Genomic DNA, 13,986 nt, shown 5'->3' with positions numbered 1-13,986 from the left:
TGGAAGTGCTCACAGAGAACCAAGGGACAATGGGGGGTCGTTCTCAGTGCTGGGGGGACCAGAGGAAGGATTGAGTCTGCTTTGAGCCTCAGTGGACAGATGAGTGACAAAGTAGGGGTTAGAAGGGAAAATACGGTGCCCCGTGAAATGTAAGAAAGGGAATGAGCCCCAGCCCTGGTCATATACTCAACATTTACTAAGAAACCACCATTCACTAAGGTCATGGAGGGAGCATGAGGTGCTGGCGACCCAGAGATGACTAAGATGCCATTTGCAGCTCTGGAGGCTCCCGGCCTGGCTGCAAGACAGATAAGTAAACGAAATAAGAGGTGCTCAGGGTCCTGTTAGCAGACACAGGGGTGAGGAGCAAGGAGTATCTGCCATGTGGGGGTGAGTGGGAGCATTTTGAGCTTAGCCTGAGGGGTAAGAAAGTGGGAGGTGGTCCAGGTGAGCACAACAGGTACAAAAATGCAGAAGTGTTACCTACCAAAAGGAAGCCCATCCTGGGGTGCTAGGAAGGTTCTGCTTCTTGATCTGGGTGCTTGCCTCAGAGGTGTGTAGTTTTGAAAATTCACTGAGCTGTACACTTATGGCTTCATATATGCGCAGGCATGTCAATGGTGCTTCAATTGCTTAAAAGCAGCCCCCAACCTCTCTTGTAAGACTAGACTGCAGAGCCGTACTGTTAGGTTCGGGATCCAGTCCTCCCATCCCAGCTTTAGGACCTTCTGGACTCTACCTCAGAGTCAGCTTCCTCACCTGTAAAAGGGGGATAATAGTACCCGCAGCACAGAGCTGTGTGCTGAGCCGACAATTTGAGATATGTAAAGCATTTAAATAGTGCTTCTCTTGATAACACCAAATTTCTAATGATTGGCAGTGCCTGGCACAAAGCAGCTCAATATAATTTGTTGAATAGATGAGGGAATGAATCAAAAGTGCGATTTTTTTTGTATTTTTTTGGCACCAGGAGATGGCTTTAACAAATGTGGGGGGAGGGGGTGTGGGTTGGAGTGGAGTACCTCCACTAGAGGGTCCTAGGCAGGAGCTCAGGGCCTGGGCAGGGGCTGCATTCCTGAGCAGAAGCTGAGGCTTCTGGGGGTGGGGAAGGAGAATGGCCAGTGACTTGAGCCCTGTCACTTAGGCCCTGTCGGGTGGAGATAAGAGCCCCGGGTCAAGCCTGTGTGTGCTTCGCCCGATCCCCAAACACACACTAAGGCTCGCCCCAGCGGCTGCACAGGCTTGCAGAGGCTCAGACCAGGAAGAAATAATGCTACACAGCAGCACTGCGGCCTCCCTGCACCCCCTACTCCCACGGCCCTCACCCTCCCCTCTAGTGGTCAAACTTGGCACTTCTCCCCACCCTAAGGGGCCAGGGCAGTTTCGGGAGAGGTGGGAAAACCTGCTCAACAGGGTGGCCAAAGCCTGAACCGGTTAGACAGGGCAGTCCCATCTCCCCCCAGCAAACTTGTCCCTCTCCTGGCCCACAGAATAGAGGCAGAAACCCCACAAAACAAACCATTTTATTGCATTGTGGGTGGACTGGAGCGGTGGGAAGCTGAGGAGGGGGTAAGGGTGCAGGATGCAGCTGAGCCTCTTCTGGCTCTGCCCGTCCAGGCCAGGGTGGGGCTGGTCAAGGGCAGAGAGCTCAGTCTTGGGGGAAGAGGAAGGGAGGAGGCAGAGCATTCCTCTTCACCCACTCCATGGCATTAAATAAACACAAAGCAACTCTTTACAGCACAAACTGTACAGGGAAGTCCTTCCTCTCAGCCCTGGACTGCGCAGAGTGGAAGGGACTCTCTGGAGGACAGGGTTGGGGCCTCCAGCTTCTGTTACCACCCCAGGCCCCTTCCCAATGCCCCAGGGCAGGGGCAGGCAGCTCTGAACAGGAAACAAAACTCCAGCTTCCTCTGAACTTCCTCTGAACCTGGGCAGGCAGGTCCATCTGTGGATGATACTTCTGGCCCAAGGGTTTTCTGTTCCCCCAGACCCTGAGGTTCCTCTAAGAGGGGCTAGAGTCTGGGCCTTTGAGGCAGAGTGGGCCTGGGAAACAGGCAGTGGGAGTCTGGTCCTAAAGTTTTCCCCAGCCCAGGCCTCTGCCTTGGCAGGTAGAAAGCAGGGCCACGTGAGAGCTTGTGAGAGACCGAGGCTCAGAGGGGTCGGGTGGTGTGATAATACACCAGGTGCTCTGTGTCCTCGGCAGTGGAGACAGTGGAGCTGGCGGGGGTGGGCAGTGGCTCGTGGTGCTGTCTGCGGAAGCCTTTTCTCTGGTCCTTGAAGAAGCAGTAACCCAGGATGCCTACCACTGCCACGATGCAGGTGGTCAGGAGCACTGCGATGGCCATCTCTGCAAAGCCTGGAGGAAGAAGGGGCGAAACGAGGAGCTCCCAGGGCCTGCCTGGTTCTGACACCCACTCCCACTCTGTGGAAGGGACCAAGTCAAATGGATGCCAGGTGTGGAAGGACACAGACACCCAACTCAGACCTCCCACACACGAACGACTGAATGGCTCCATCCAGGAGCCCAGGGGGATTCTGATGGGCCTCAGGTCTCAGCTCCAAGTTGCTGTCCTTACAGGTGGTTTGGGGGAAGGCCTGGAACTCCGATGGCAGACCTCTGGCATGCACTTTACTAGACTTCCCTCCCTCGCCCGTGGCAGGCATCACTATTTGTGGCACTCTGTCTCTATGGGCAACCTCAGGATACTTCTCAACACAGGTGTAGACAGTCACAACCAATCAGGTGGAGTTGATTCCTTGAGCTGATACCTACATGTCAACCTTGGTAACAGGACAGACCAGGGCTTACCTACACCAGGAATGGGGCTTTCCCGCCGCAGCCCAAACACATCCTTCTCTGCAAAATGATGAGGTAGAGACCAGTTAGCACTAAGGGCTCTGGGACTCAGCTGCTCCCAGTGTCCCAGACCCCACTGCCATCATCTCCCACCCTGACTCCAGGCACTCTGAGGATGGAGGTGTGACCCACACAGGACTTGTGACAGAGCAGAGTGGGCTAGCTACACCTTTCCCCTCCACACCTCCACCCTGCCATTGCCCCGCTCACTGGAGATGCCGCGACAGGACTCAAGACACTGCTGCTCTTCCTCAAAGTTGTTCTTGTTGCCATAGCAACCGCCATAGGTAAATAGGGCACAGCGTTCATTGAAGGGGTTGTAGTACCAGCGCGGGATGCTCTCCTGGCACAGTCCCGTGTCTGGCAGGTCCACGCAGTGCCCTGGGAGGTAAAAAGCAGGCCAGATGGCAAGTGAGTCACCAGGGCATCCTCCACCATCTGCCAGGCTCCACATGGCTGCTACCCACCACTTCCCAACCCGCCTCATGCTCTGGGCAGCTGTGCTGAGTGAGGGCTTGAGAGGCCCCAGAAACAGCTGGCCCATCTGCAGTGTTGCCAGAAGCAAGGAAGACAAACCCTGACAATAATCTTAGGCACGAAGGTAAACTACACTGGCTCACAGTTATTTCTCCCCTTTTTTTTTTAAGACAGTCTCGTTTCCCAGGCTAGAGTGCATAGAGTGCAGTGGCATCATCATGGCTCACTACAACCTTAAACTCCTTGGCTGGAGCGATCCTCCTGCCTCAGTCTCCCAAGTAGCTGGGGACTACAGGTGCACATCACTACGCCCGACTAATTTTTCTATTTTTTCATAAAGATGGGGTCTTTGGGTCTTACTCTTGCTCAGGCTGGACTTGCACTCCTGGCCTCAAGCAATCCTCCTGCCTCAGCCTCCCAGAGTGCTAGGATTACAGGCATGAGCCACTGTACCCAGCCTCTTTTTCAATCTTCTTTCACCTTTTCTGACTGTGTCAAGGTCTCAGTTTTCTAAGCAGGGTGGTTTACCTTTTTTAACAAAGAGGATGGGCCTCAGGGTCTGAGCCTTGGTGGGCAACAGTGTCCAGCTAAAATTTATTAACATTGCTTTACTGTATTTATTTTTATCGTTATTTTCAAGGTATGGCAAGTAATAGTGGCTTCCCATTTATGGTAGTGATGTGAAATTTCCATTTCAATTATTAAGTTCAAAAAAGTACTTGATTAAGTAAATAACATCTTGGTGATACGTGATGGGCATGGCTAAGATTATGAAGCTATTCAGAGAATGAGTGATGCTTGGAAAACACAGAGCCACAGAAGACAGCCCAGGAGCCAGCCGGGGAACGGGCTGCTCATCTGGAGAACTGGGGAGGCCACCCTGGCTCTTTGTACCCACAGCCTGGCACACACAGCAGGCCCCACAGGCACTGCTGGATGGGATGAGTGAGGATGACAGTGCCAGCATCTGCCCTGACTCAGGGGATCTAGGGAGGATCTCACCTTTGTCACTGCGGAAATGGATGCTCTGGAGCTCGTCAAAGCCACTGGTATCTGCAGAGATGAAAGGTCAGAGGCCCAGCCCAGGGGCGCAGGGCAGAGCCATCAGGGCCTCCGAGTCTGCTGACCACCCCCTCCATCCCCCAGGCCTCACATTTTTCACAGGTGGCCTCATCAGAGGCATCGGGGCAGTCAGGGGTGTTGTCACATTCCAAGAAACTGTCGATGCAGCAGCCATCATTGCAGCGGAACTGGGTGGAGTGACAAGTGCCAGAGCACACTGGGTCGGGGTGGGATGGAGTGGGGGTGAGGTCAGGCTCAAGCACAGAGCAAGTGCCAAGGGCCCATCATCTACCTTGCTGTCCCTACCCTGACACAGTATCATGACATGTCCCCCATTCCCTTTGCACCAATCCGACTCCTCTTGTGAGTGGACTAGGCAGATCGCGATAGGAGGATGCTGGGCTGGAAGGGGTGGGGTGTTTGTGGTCCTTCCATATACTATGGGGGGAGGAATGGGTTGGGCCAAGGCAGGTTGGCCAGGGGATGGATGGGCTGGAGACCTGGTGGAGGGGATCAGGGAAAAGAGTAAAGCCCACCTGGATGGTGCCTTTCCATGGAGGGGCCTGTGAGAGAGAGAACAGAGAAGTGAGAGAAGGCATGGCCAGGCTCCGGTAGGGACAAGGTGACTAGGGGTGCCCACCTCCCTTGCCAATGAAGAGAGATTACCCACCATGTGGGAAAGTCACCTGAGCCCCAAAGCTGCCTCTCAAAGGCCCACCTTGCACATCCCGGCAGGCTAGCATACACTCCTCTTCCCGAAGGTAGTTGTTCTTGTTGCCTAAGCAACCTCCATAGGTGAAGCTCTTGCACATCTGTTCTGTGGGGTCGTAGTACCAGCGGGGAAAGGAACCCCGGCAGCGGCCCACCTTGCTGGATGCGAGGCAATAGTCTATGGGAGAAGAGCTTGTGAGGGGGGCCTGTGGGGCCAATCTGCAGAGGGGGTGGCTCCAGGCACCGCCTCCCCACTTCTCCCTCACCTTCTGTCTGCTTGGCAGAGAGCACAGTGACTGTGACGTTGGCCGTGTTCTCCGGCTGGTCTGAGGCAGTCACTGTCAGCTGGAACAGGTAGGTGCCTTCCTTGAGTCCCCACAGCTCTACCTGGTCCGGATCTTTCCTCTACACACAGGAGTGGCCATTAGGCTTGGGCACCCCCTGATGCCCTCGGGCCACCCAGGCCCTCTCAGCCATCCCCGAACACCCTAGGGAGAGCAGAGGGACTTGGTATTAAATGCACCCTCAGCTTCTCTCCACTCCACCCCATCTGGAACCACTGGTTGGCCTGTGGCCCCAGAAAGGGGCTCCAGGAGGCTGAGGGGTGGTCAGGGAGTCAGCCCAATGTCTCACCTCTACCCTGACGTCTGTGTCACCTTGCAGTAGGTGCCAATCTGTGTTGTCCACATCCCTTAGCACCAGCGGTTCCTGGGGCTGTACCTTCAAGTCTATGCCCCCCCAGGCCTTGGGGATCCGGGATCCTGGGGGAAAGGTGAGGTAAGGTCAACTTTCACTGAATGGACCCGGTATCTCCCGGGGTGAAGTGGGGCTGTGGCAGTATGGGCCACACCTAGACCTACTTGGGACTTGGCAGCCTGCATGGGATACAGGTGGGAGCTCAGGACAAAACCAGCTTCTCACTGTCTAGTCAGACATTATGTCTCTGGTATACTGAAGACATTTTTCTGTTGCAAAACCCTCTTTCTGAAGCAAATTACTGAAGAGCGTGTGTCATCTGATCTCATTTAAGGAAAAAATCAGGTAGATATTTGAGGGGGTACGCTTGCTGCTATTTTCTACAATAATCAGGTACTTGGGCTAATTGCTTTAAAAAGTTAAAGTAACACTTTTTTAAAAAGCCAAATAAAGAAACATGATTAAAACCCATCACCCCTCACTCCACTGTCCAGATTGTTACTGAGAAGCCCAGCTGGACAGAGGCCTTAAGCACAGAGTCCCCAGGGAAACAATGTAGCAAGCCTTGGTGCCCCAAGACGAGTGGCCAGGGGAAGAGGGTACCTCTGGCACCTCAGACAGACTCTGTCTCCAGTTATGAGGGGTCCGAGGGAACTGCGCCCTCCCTTGACCTGACAGAGCCTGTGCTGGAGGCTTCCTCCATCTCAGGTTCAGGGGCTGGCTGGGGAAGGAAGACAGGCACAAAGCAGGATTCCTACCTATAGCCGGGTGAATGGTGGCCCCCTCGAAAGATATGTCCACATCTAACCCCTGGAACTCATGAATGTGACTGATTTGGAAAAAGGGCCTTTGCAGAAGTAATTAAACAAAGGATCTCCAGATGAGATCATCCTGGATTAGCTGGTTAGGCCCTAAATCCAATGATAAGTATCCTTATAAGAAACAGGAGAGGAGGCTGGGTGCAGTGGCCCACACCTGTAATCCCAGCTACTCGGGAGGTTGAGGCAGGAGTATCCCTTAAACCTAGGAGTTTGAGGTTGCTGTGAGGTAGGCTGACACCACTGCACTCTAGCCTGAGCAACAGAGTAAGACTGTCTCCAAAAAAAAAAAGGAAAAAAGAAACAGAAGAGAAGACAGAATGAAAGACAGACAAGAAGGCCATATGAAGACAGAGTCAGAGAATGGAGTAACGCAGCCACAAGCCAAGGTACACCTGGAGCCACTAGAAGCTGGAAGGGATCAGGAAGAATTTTCCCTCAGAGTCTTCGGAGGGAACATGTCTCTGTGGACACCTTGATTTTGGGCTTATGGCCTACAGAACCATGAGAGAATAAATTCCCACTATTTTAAGCCAACCGGTTTGCAGTAATTTGTTACAGTAGACACAGGCAATGAATACACTTACCCTTAAGGGGATTGTAGCCCAGTTGGGCAGATTAACAGGCAACAACATGAAGCAACATAAGGAGATAAGAGCCAACAACATGAAGCAATGTGTGTACAAGATAAGGCAGGCAACATTCAGAGAAGGGAGCCACAGCAGGCTAGGAGAATAAGGGGAGGCTTTCTGGAGAACGGAGAAAGGGTTTTTTGGTTGTTTTTGTTTTTATTTGTTTGATTATGAGGAAGAATGTGAGGTGGCGTTGATGACAGTAGAAAACATGAGAAACCAAAGCAAGGAATTAGGAATTTGCAAGGCTAGTTAGGTAGACAGTAAGGAGACCAGCTGGGCTGGGGTGGACCTCAAAGCACCCTGGATACCAGGCCAGGGGGCCTGGACACAGCAGGAGTGACATTCAAATATTAAACAACAGGTGGTACAGGAAGGGAACAAACACTGGCCGCGAGTAGTGGAGCAGATTCCTGGAGGGCCTGGCTGCACCAGACATTGACCTCCTAGACAGATGAGGGAGATCCAAGAGTCCTAGGGGAGAGGCCCAGGGCCTGGGCAGCAAGGGCAGGCCTAAGCTTGGCCAGCAGCTGTTTTCCCATCTGTTTATTTCTGTGGAGCGAGGAGGCCGGCGGGTGGACCAGTGCAGCAGTTCAAGGCAGATGCAACAGGAGTGGCCTGAATCCCGGGGCAGCCAAGGTAACAAAAAGGAGGATATGAGATACAACGCCAGCCAGATGCTTCAGGCTCCCCGCTTGCCAGGCTCCGGGAACTGGGGAGCAAGAGCCAGGGCACAGGTGTAAGGGAAATCAGACTTAGAGGGAACATGTGAGTTCGGTCACAGAGAAGTGGAATTTGAGGAAGGGAAGACCATCAAGACCAGAAGGCAGTGGGAGATGGGCATGGGAGCTCCAGAAAGACCAGCGTCGGAGACAAATCTGGAGGCATATTATTAACAAAGATGCCACTCCATGCGTGTATGCTGGACAGCATGCTAGGTACTTTCCCTTTATCATCTATACCAGGGGTTGGCAAACTGTGGCCTACAGGCCAAATCCAATCCACCATCTCTTATATTATTTATTTTTTTAGAGACAGCCTCTCACTCTTTGTCCAGGCTAGAGTGCAGTGGCACGATGAGAGCTCACTATAGCCTCAAACTCCTGGATTCAAGCAATCCTCCTGAGTAGCTGAGACTACAGGTGCATGGCTAATTTTTTAATCTCTTTTTAGAGGTGGGGGTCTCACTATGTTGCCCAGGCTGGTCACAAACTGGCCTCAAGTGATCCTCCCGCCTCGGCCTCCCAAAGTGCTAGAATTACAGGTGTGAGCCACCACGCCCAGCCATATTATTTTTAAATGGATGAAAAAAACCAAAAGGAGAATAATCTTTTGTGACATGTGAAAAGTACATGAAATTCAAATTTGTGTTCATAAATTGGAACACAGCCTTGCCTATTTGTTTACATATTGTGCATGGCTACTTCTGTGTTACAACGGCAGAGTTGAGTAGTTGCAACCATGACTGTGTGGTCCGCAAAGCTTAACATACTTGCTATTTAGACCATTACAGAAAAAGTTTGTTGACCCAGGTCTCTATCATCTACCTTCATAACGACCCTGCCACACCTACATTCTCATCCTCTTTTCAGATAAGAAAATTGACACCAGAAAGGTTCAAAGACTTGCCCAGCATTGCTCAGTTTCTAAATGGCAGAGCTGGGATTTGCCAGGTCAGTTTGACTCTGCAGCTCATGCTCTCTCCAAAATGTTATCCTGCATCATCCACCTGCTTAGAGGTGTGATTCTGATTACTTTTATAATCTTGAGTTTTTGTTTTTTCAGTTTAAGTAATACATGTACATGATATAAAATTCAAAAGGCACAAAACGTTAGTGAGAATTTAGTCCTCTCTTCTCCTGGACGACATAGGTTCCTCACCCAAAGGCATCCTCCTTTGCGTGTGTGCGTGTGTGTGTCTTTGTGTGTGTTTGTGTGTGTGTGAGAGAGACAGAATATCGAGATAGCATTTGAATTCACAAGCATGCAAGTTATTCATCTTGTTTTTACCTTAATATATACTGAAAAATCATTCCATAGCAACACAAAAAGTTTCCTATTTTTGTTATTATTGTATAGTATTCATTGTAGGAATGTACCACAATTTATAATTTATGTAACCAGTCCCTATCAGCTTCCTGATTTAGATTCTCTCTCTTTCTCTCTCCTTCTCTCTCTCTACTAAGAACTAAACCATGCTGCCTTAGGGTTTATTATTACTATAATGAAACAGCATCACAGTATTCAATTATAGGATGTGTTGACAGACACTGAGATTGTTTCCAATTCTTTATTACTGTAAACAATGCTACAGTGAATAATTGGCTGGTAAGTTGTTTTACACATGTCTAAGTACAGCCACAAGAGGAATTCCTACAAGTGGACTTGTTATGCACAACTACAGTTTTGATAGGTATTGCCAAACCATCCTCCAGAGACTCTACAGAGGGTATTCCAAGTGTAAGAGTGCAAAGGAAATAGAGAAGAGAAAGAGATAAGAACTGCTGGGGTGGGGCTGAGTCACAGGGATCCCTCCTTGATGGGGCAGCGAAAGTAGAGCCAATAGGGGACTCACAGAGGTGGTCACAGAGGTGAGAAGACCAGGACACACACTGACAGCAAAAGGGATAGGAGGGGAGAGATTTAACAGAGAAACATGTCAAATGGTGCAGAGGCCTGTAATAATGAAAAAAAGGGGTAACTGGATTCAGGGATGTAGGGGAAGTGAGACAGGGAGAACAGGGATGGAAAGTGGCTGTCTAGAAGCAACTCCCCAGTCCGGGACTAGGCTGGCAACGAGGAGAGGACCCTGAGAGACAAAGCCAGGGGGTAGTGAGCTGGGGGAAGATGTTCCTCCCTCCTTACATTTTGCAGAAAATAATCAGCTGTTGGAAAAGGGGAAAGAAGACAGACTACTTAGCTGTCTGCATAGCAGAGAGATAGGGAGATCCACTGGGCCTCCAGGGTGGAAGCAGCAGGCAGAGTGATACATTAGACCTTGGGCTGAATCAGGGGCTGAGTCTCAACCCCACATAACTCTGTCCTCTCCAAGCCCCAGCCCCCAGGACCAAGGGCAGGTGCCCAGCCCTACCACTCCCTTCTTCCCACTCCCAAGAGAGCAAAGGGCTAGAGTGGCAATAAACCAGCCCTCCCCCAGCTGCCAGGCCTCAGGACATCTCCACCTCCTAAGCCACGCCTCCATAGGAGGAGAGGAAGGGCAAGAGAAGGGGAGAGGAGGAAGAGCCAGCTGCCAGTCCCCTGCTGCAGGAATCTGGCCTGGCCTGGCCACAGGCAGGAAAAGGGGAACAAACCCACCCTGAGGAGGATGTCTCTATCTAATAGAAGAATGAAAGGTTTAGAATTAAAGATCACCCACCCCACCTTGCCTGCCTTGTCCACCTGGCCTCCAGGAGGCCCTTAATGGCTTCACCGTGTCCTTACCCATCTCCAACCTCTCCACCTAGACTCAGCTGAAAATGGGCCCCTGGACACACACACAGCTTTCCCTACTTCCCAAAGTATCCCAGCACCCTAGGAATGGCCTAGAGCTCACATTCAGTCCAAGCCCTACCTAGCTCCCTAAATGCCCCAGGAAATCCCCAGTCCACCGTAACTTGTGCCAAGCAGGTCAGTCCTGGGGGTTTCTAGATGAGGAAGGCTGGTCCCCAGACCATGTGGCTCCAGTCCAGCTCAGCTCCTGACCAGACTCCAGGCTCTGGCCCTGGAGTAGGACTCCCATGGGGCCTCTGTCAGCGCAGGTCAATAGGAGTCATCACCACCTACACTTTCTGCTACTTCCTTGTGGAACAGGCTCTATCTCTGTTCCAGTGGGACTCGGTGGCCCAGCCTGGCCCACAGATGTGCCCTCCTCCCCCAGAATCGTCATCTCACCTCTCCTCAGAGACCCAAGAGAGCTACTATAAGGACAGGGAGAAGAGAGGACCCTTGAGAGACTAAACCAGGAAAGGGCTGGAGAGGAAAGCCCTTTCTCCACTTTCCAGAAATGGAGATCACCCCTAGACTTGGCCCCAGCCCAGTCCTGGCCCCTGGACTCCCTCATCTCAGGTTCTGTTATCCACTGAATTGTCTTGGGTCAGAGTGATAGGTTTCTACCAGAAAGATGGTCTTGTGTGCAAAACAGCACAAGACTTTTGGAGGTCCCCCCCTCTGAGGTGCATCCCAGGCCTACCATTTACAGGCAGTGTTATCCTGGGCAAATTATTTAACATGAGAGTCTGTTTCCTAATCTAAAAAGTGGGATAACTACTAATAGCACCCTTTTTGGAGACTGATGTCATGAGACCTAAGTGAGAGGATGTGTGGCACAGTACTCAGTAAACTATAGAGTGCTAACAGAGGTTATCAGTATGACCCGCCCCTGCCCTGGAGCCCCATTTGGCCAGAACAGCAGTAGAGAGAATGGGGAAAGAACCCTGGATTGACCCTGATCTCAACTGACTGTTCAGTCCCAGGATGAAAGAGGAAGAGCCCTGGCCCCTACTTTACCCTTATCCCTGGAAGTAAACAAGGCTTGGCTACCAGATCCTAAGCAGGGAGAGCCCTGTCTAGCTCACACGCACAGGCACACACACCTGCCTGAACAGCTGACATCCCTTCCCTACCAGGTATACATAACAACAGGCTGACTCACCCAGCAACCCTCCTCACCCCGCACCCCAGAGCGTCTAGGGTACTGTGCCCACAACACCACCCCTTTCTGTTTGGGTCAACTGCAGACTGGGCTTGTTCTTTAGTCTCTGGGACCACCAAAAAAGGCCAATCTGTTCCCAGGACGTAGAGAGATGCTAACCAGTCCCAAGTCCAGCCACTGAAGGAGACTGTGGCCAAAGTACTTGACAGGACCTCAAGGTGCCCAGGACAGTGCATGGCCAGTCTTCATCCAGGCAGCTCACTCTCTCACTCAGCCCGTCAGTGCCAGGGGTCGGGGATTCTGGCGGTTGCCTCCTCTGTCCAGTACACACAGACCAGAGCAGAAGGCCTCCCCGTGAGCACCAGCCCATCACCTCCGACCATCCTGAATTCAGGAGCCAGAGTCTTGGCTCTAGGGTGTCACCCATTTCCAACCACGTCCCCACTCCTTTCTGTACTGTTTATACTGCCTCCTTTTAAGGAGGACTTGGGGTAGAAGTGGACTCTTCTCCTTAACTCCCTTCTGATGCTCGCCTCCCCCGGGACCCCATACTAGCCCCTTTTCTGAGTTTCTCCAAATCCATCCATCCCCGCACCCTCCTCCTTACCCCCAAAGCCTTGGGTCCGCAGATCGCGGTAGGAGCGATAAACATCCCGCGTGAGGTAGTTGATGAAGCCCTTCCTGGGCGCGAACTTGCACACGAAGTTCTGCTCGTAGAGGCAGTTCATGAGGAAGCAGGCGGCGATGGCGTCCTCCCCGTGGTCGGGCTGCAGCTCTACCAGGGCCAGGTTGCAATTCTGGGTGGCGCAGCAGGCGCGCACGCAGTCCCAGCCTCGGCGCACCTTGGGGGAGTCCAGGAACGTGGCCCCGTTGCTGACCGAGGCCGTGGTGTCCAGCACGAAGGCAGGCACCCCGGCGGTAAAGCGTTCCAGGCAGGCGCCTCCCGCGGGCGGCCCGGGGGGTTCCGGGGGCGGCCCAGCTTCGGAGCCCTGGAGGCCGAGCGCACACAGGAGCCACACGGCGACGGCAAGGAGGCGGGCCAGGACGAGACAGGCCATCGTCCCCCCACGGGCCGTCGCCCTCCTCCCCACGAGGGTCACCTTCACAGTGCGGGCCTCTGGGTTCCGAAGGTGCTTGAGACCTGAGAGGGGAGGGAAGAGGAGGAGACACACCTGATCAGCCGGGAGGACTTGGAAGGAGGCGGGTCGGCCGGGAGGAAGTGGGGGGTGGAGGGAGCACAATGACCCCGGAGTGAAGTGCGGGACGCGGGCCCGGCCCTCCACGCACACTCCGGTGACCCGGCCGCCAGACCGACGGACAGATGGACCGCTAAGGAGCTCACGTACCCGGACACACGCACGAGCGCAGAACAAAGGGCCAAACATGCTAGCAGCCCGCTGCGCCTCCGTCTCGGCCTCACGCTCGGGGCCCCGGTTACCTGCGCAGGTGAGTGGGGTGGGGCCCGGCCTGCTGAGGTTCCGGTCCCGGCTTCCAGCGCGGCCTGGGCCGCAGCTTCCGCCCCGGCGCTCCGTGAGCTGGGGACCTGCCACCTCCTCCCCCTAGTTTCTGGTGAAACTGAGTCAGTGCGGTCGGGGCGGGGCAGACATTAACCCCTGCGCCGCCGGCCCCGCCCACGCCCGGTGCACCTCTGCCGGCCCTCCCCAGCCCGGCTTCCCGCCCTGCGGTCCCTGACCCCGCCCGGCAGTCTGGTCCTCCGAGGGGCTCAGCTTCGCGAAGGGGCCCCGCGCCCCATTAGTGCCTCGGGGATCCCGGAGGCCAGGACGCGGCCGGGACGCTGCAGCGAAGTTGGGCGAGCGACGGTCCGGCGCTCTGGGGCGGCTGCCTCCGGCCTCCCTTTCCGGTCGAGGCCAGCATTCCCAGCCCCGGGCCTGAGGCGCTTGGGAAGTGCGGAGGAAGGAAAAATGCTGGAAAGCCGCATGCAAATGATCTCGACGGCGGTTGTCGATTTCCCCTGCGGAAATCACTTCTTTCCGTGGCGGGAAAAGAACCCAGAAGCCGCATCTGCGATCACTGGAATCCGGGATGTCTGCCCCAGTGTCGCCGCCCTCGCCAGCTCTGGGA

The 13,986-nt window shown here is 53.7% G+C and overlaps 1 protein-coding gene across 3 annotated transcripts; it reads right to left on the bottom strand.

Annotated features, from left to right (window-relative positions):
- Window positions 1-1,582: 1,582 nt before the first annotated feature.
- SPINT1 (serine peptidase inhibitor, Kunitz type 1) lies at window positions 1,583-13,511 on the bottom strand. Of its 3 annotated transcripts, none has more exons than XM_012649517.1 (11): window positions 13,343-13,511; window positions 12,512-13,045; window positions 5,741-5,868; window positions 5,374-5,512; window positions 5,115-5,285; window positions 4,933-4,959; window positions 4,488-4,613; window positions 4,337-4,387; window positions 3,068-3,238; window positions 2,810-2,857; window positions 1,583-2,356 (listed from the first exon to the last, which is right to left on the bottom strand). In XM_012649517.1, exons 2-11 carry the CDS (start codon window positions 12,960-12,962, stop codon window positions 2,151-2,153), a joined length of 1,518 nt encoding a protein of 505 aa, XP_012504971.1. In that variant the 5' UTR covers window positions 12,963-13,045; window positions 13,343-13,511; the 3' UTR covers window positions 1,583-2,150. The 3 variants fall into 3 exon arrangements, with proteins under 3 accessions (XP_012504971.1, XP_012504973.1, XP_012504974.1); XM_012649519.1 differs by having other exon boundaries at window positions 13,251-13,431; XM_012649520.1 differs by lacking the exon at window positions 4,488-4,613 and having other exon boundaries at window positions 13,343-13,486.
- Between the last annotated feature and the right edge of the window lie 475 nt (window positions 13,512-13,986).

Source organism: Propithecus coquereli, unplaced genomic scaffold, assembly GCF_000956105.1.
Source record: "Propithecus coquereli isolate 6110/MARCELLA unplaced genomic scaffold, Pcoq_1.0 Scaffold3, whole genome shotgun sequence".
Taxonomy (NCBI): domain Eukaryota; kingdom Metazoa; phylum Chordata; class Mammalia; order Primates; family Indriidae; genus Propithecus; species Propithecus coquereli.
This window is presented reverse-complemented; position numbering and strand designations above follow the sequence as displayed.

Bases quoted from the DNA above. Each gene is read 5' to 3' on its own strand.
- SPINT1 (XM_012649517.1), bottom strand. From the start codon at position 12,962: ATGGCCTGTCTCGTCCTGGCCCGCCTCCTTGCCGTCGCCGTGTGGCTC. The intron at 2,858-3,067 runs GTGAGCGGGGCA...ATCATTTTGCAG, and splicing joins GTCCTGTCGCGGCATCTCCA to AGAAGGATGTGTTTGGGCTG. The intron at 2,357-2,809 runs GTAAGCCCTGGT...TTCTTCCTCCAG, and splicing joins AAGCCCCATTCCTGGTGTAG to GCTTTGCAGAGATGGCCATC.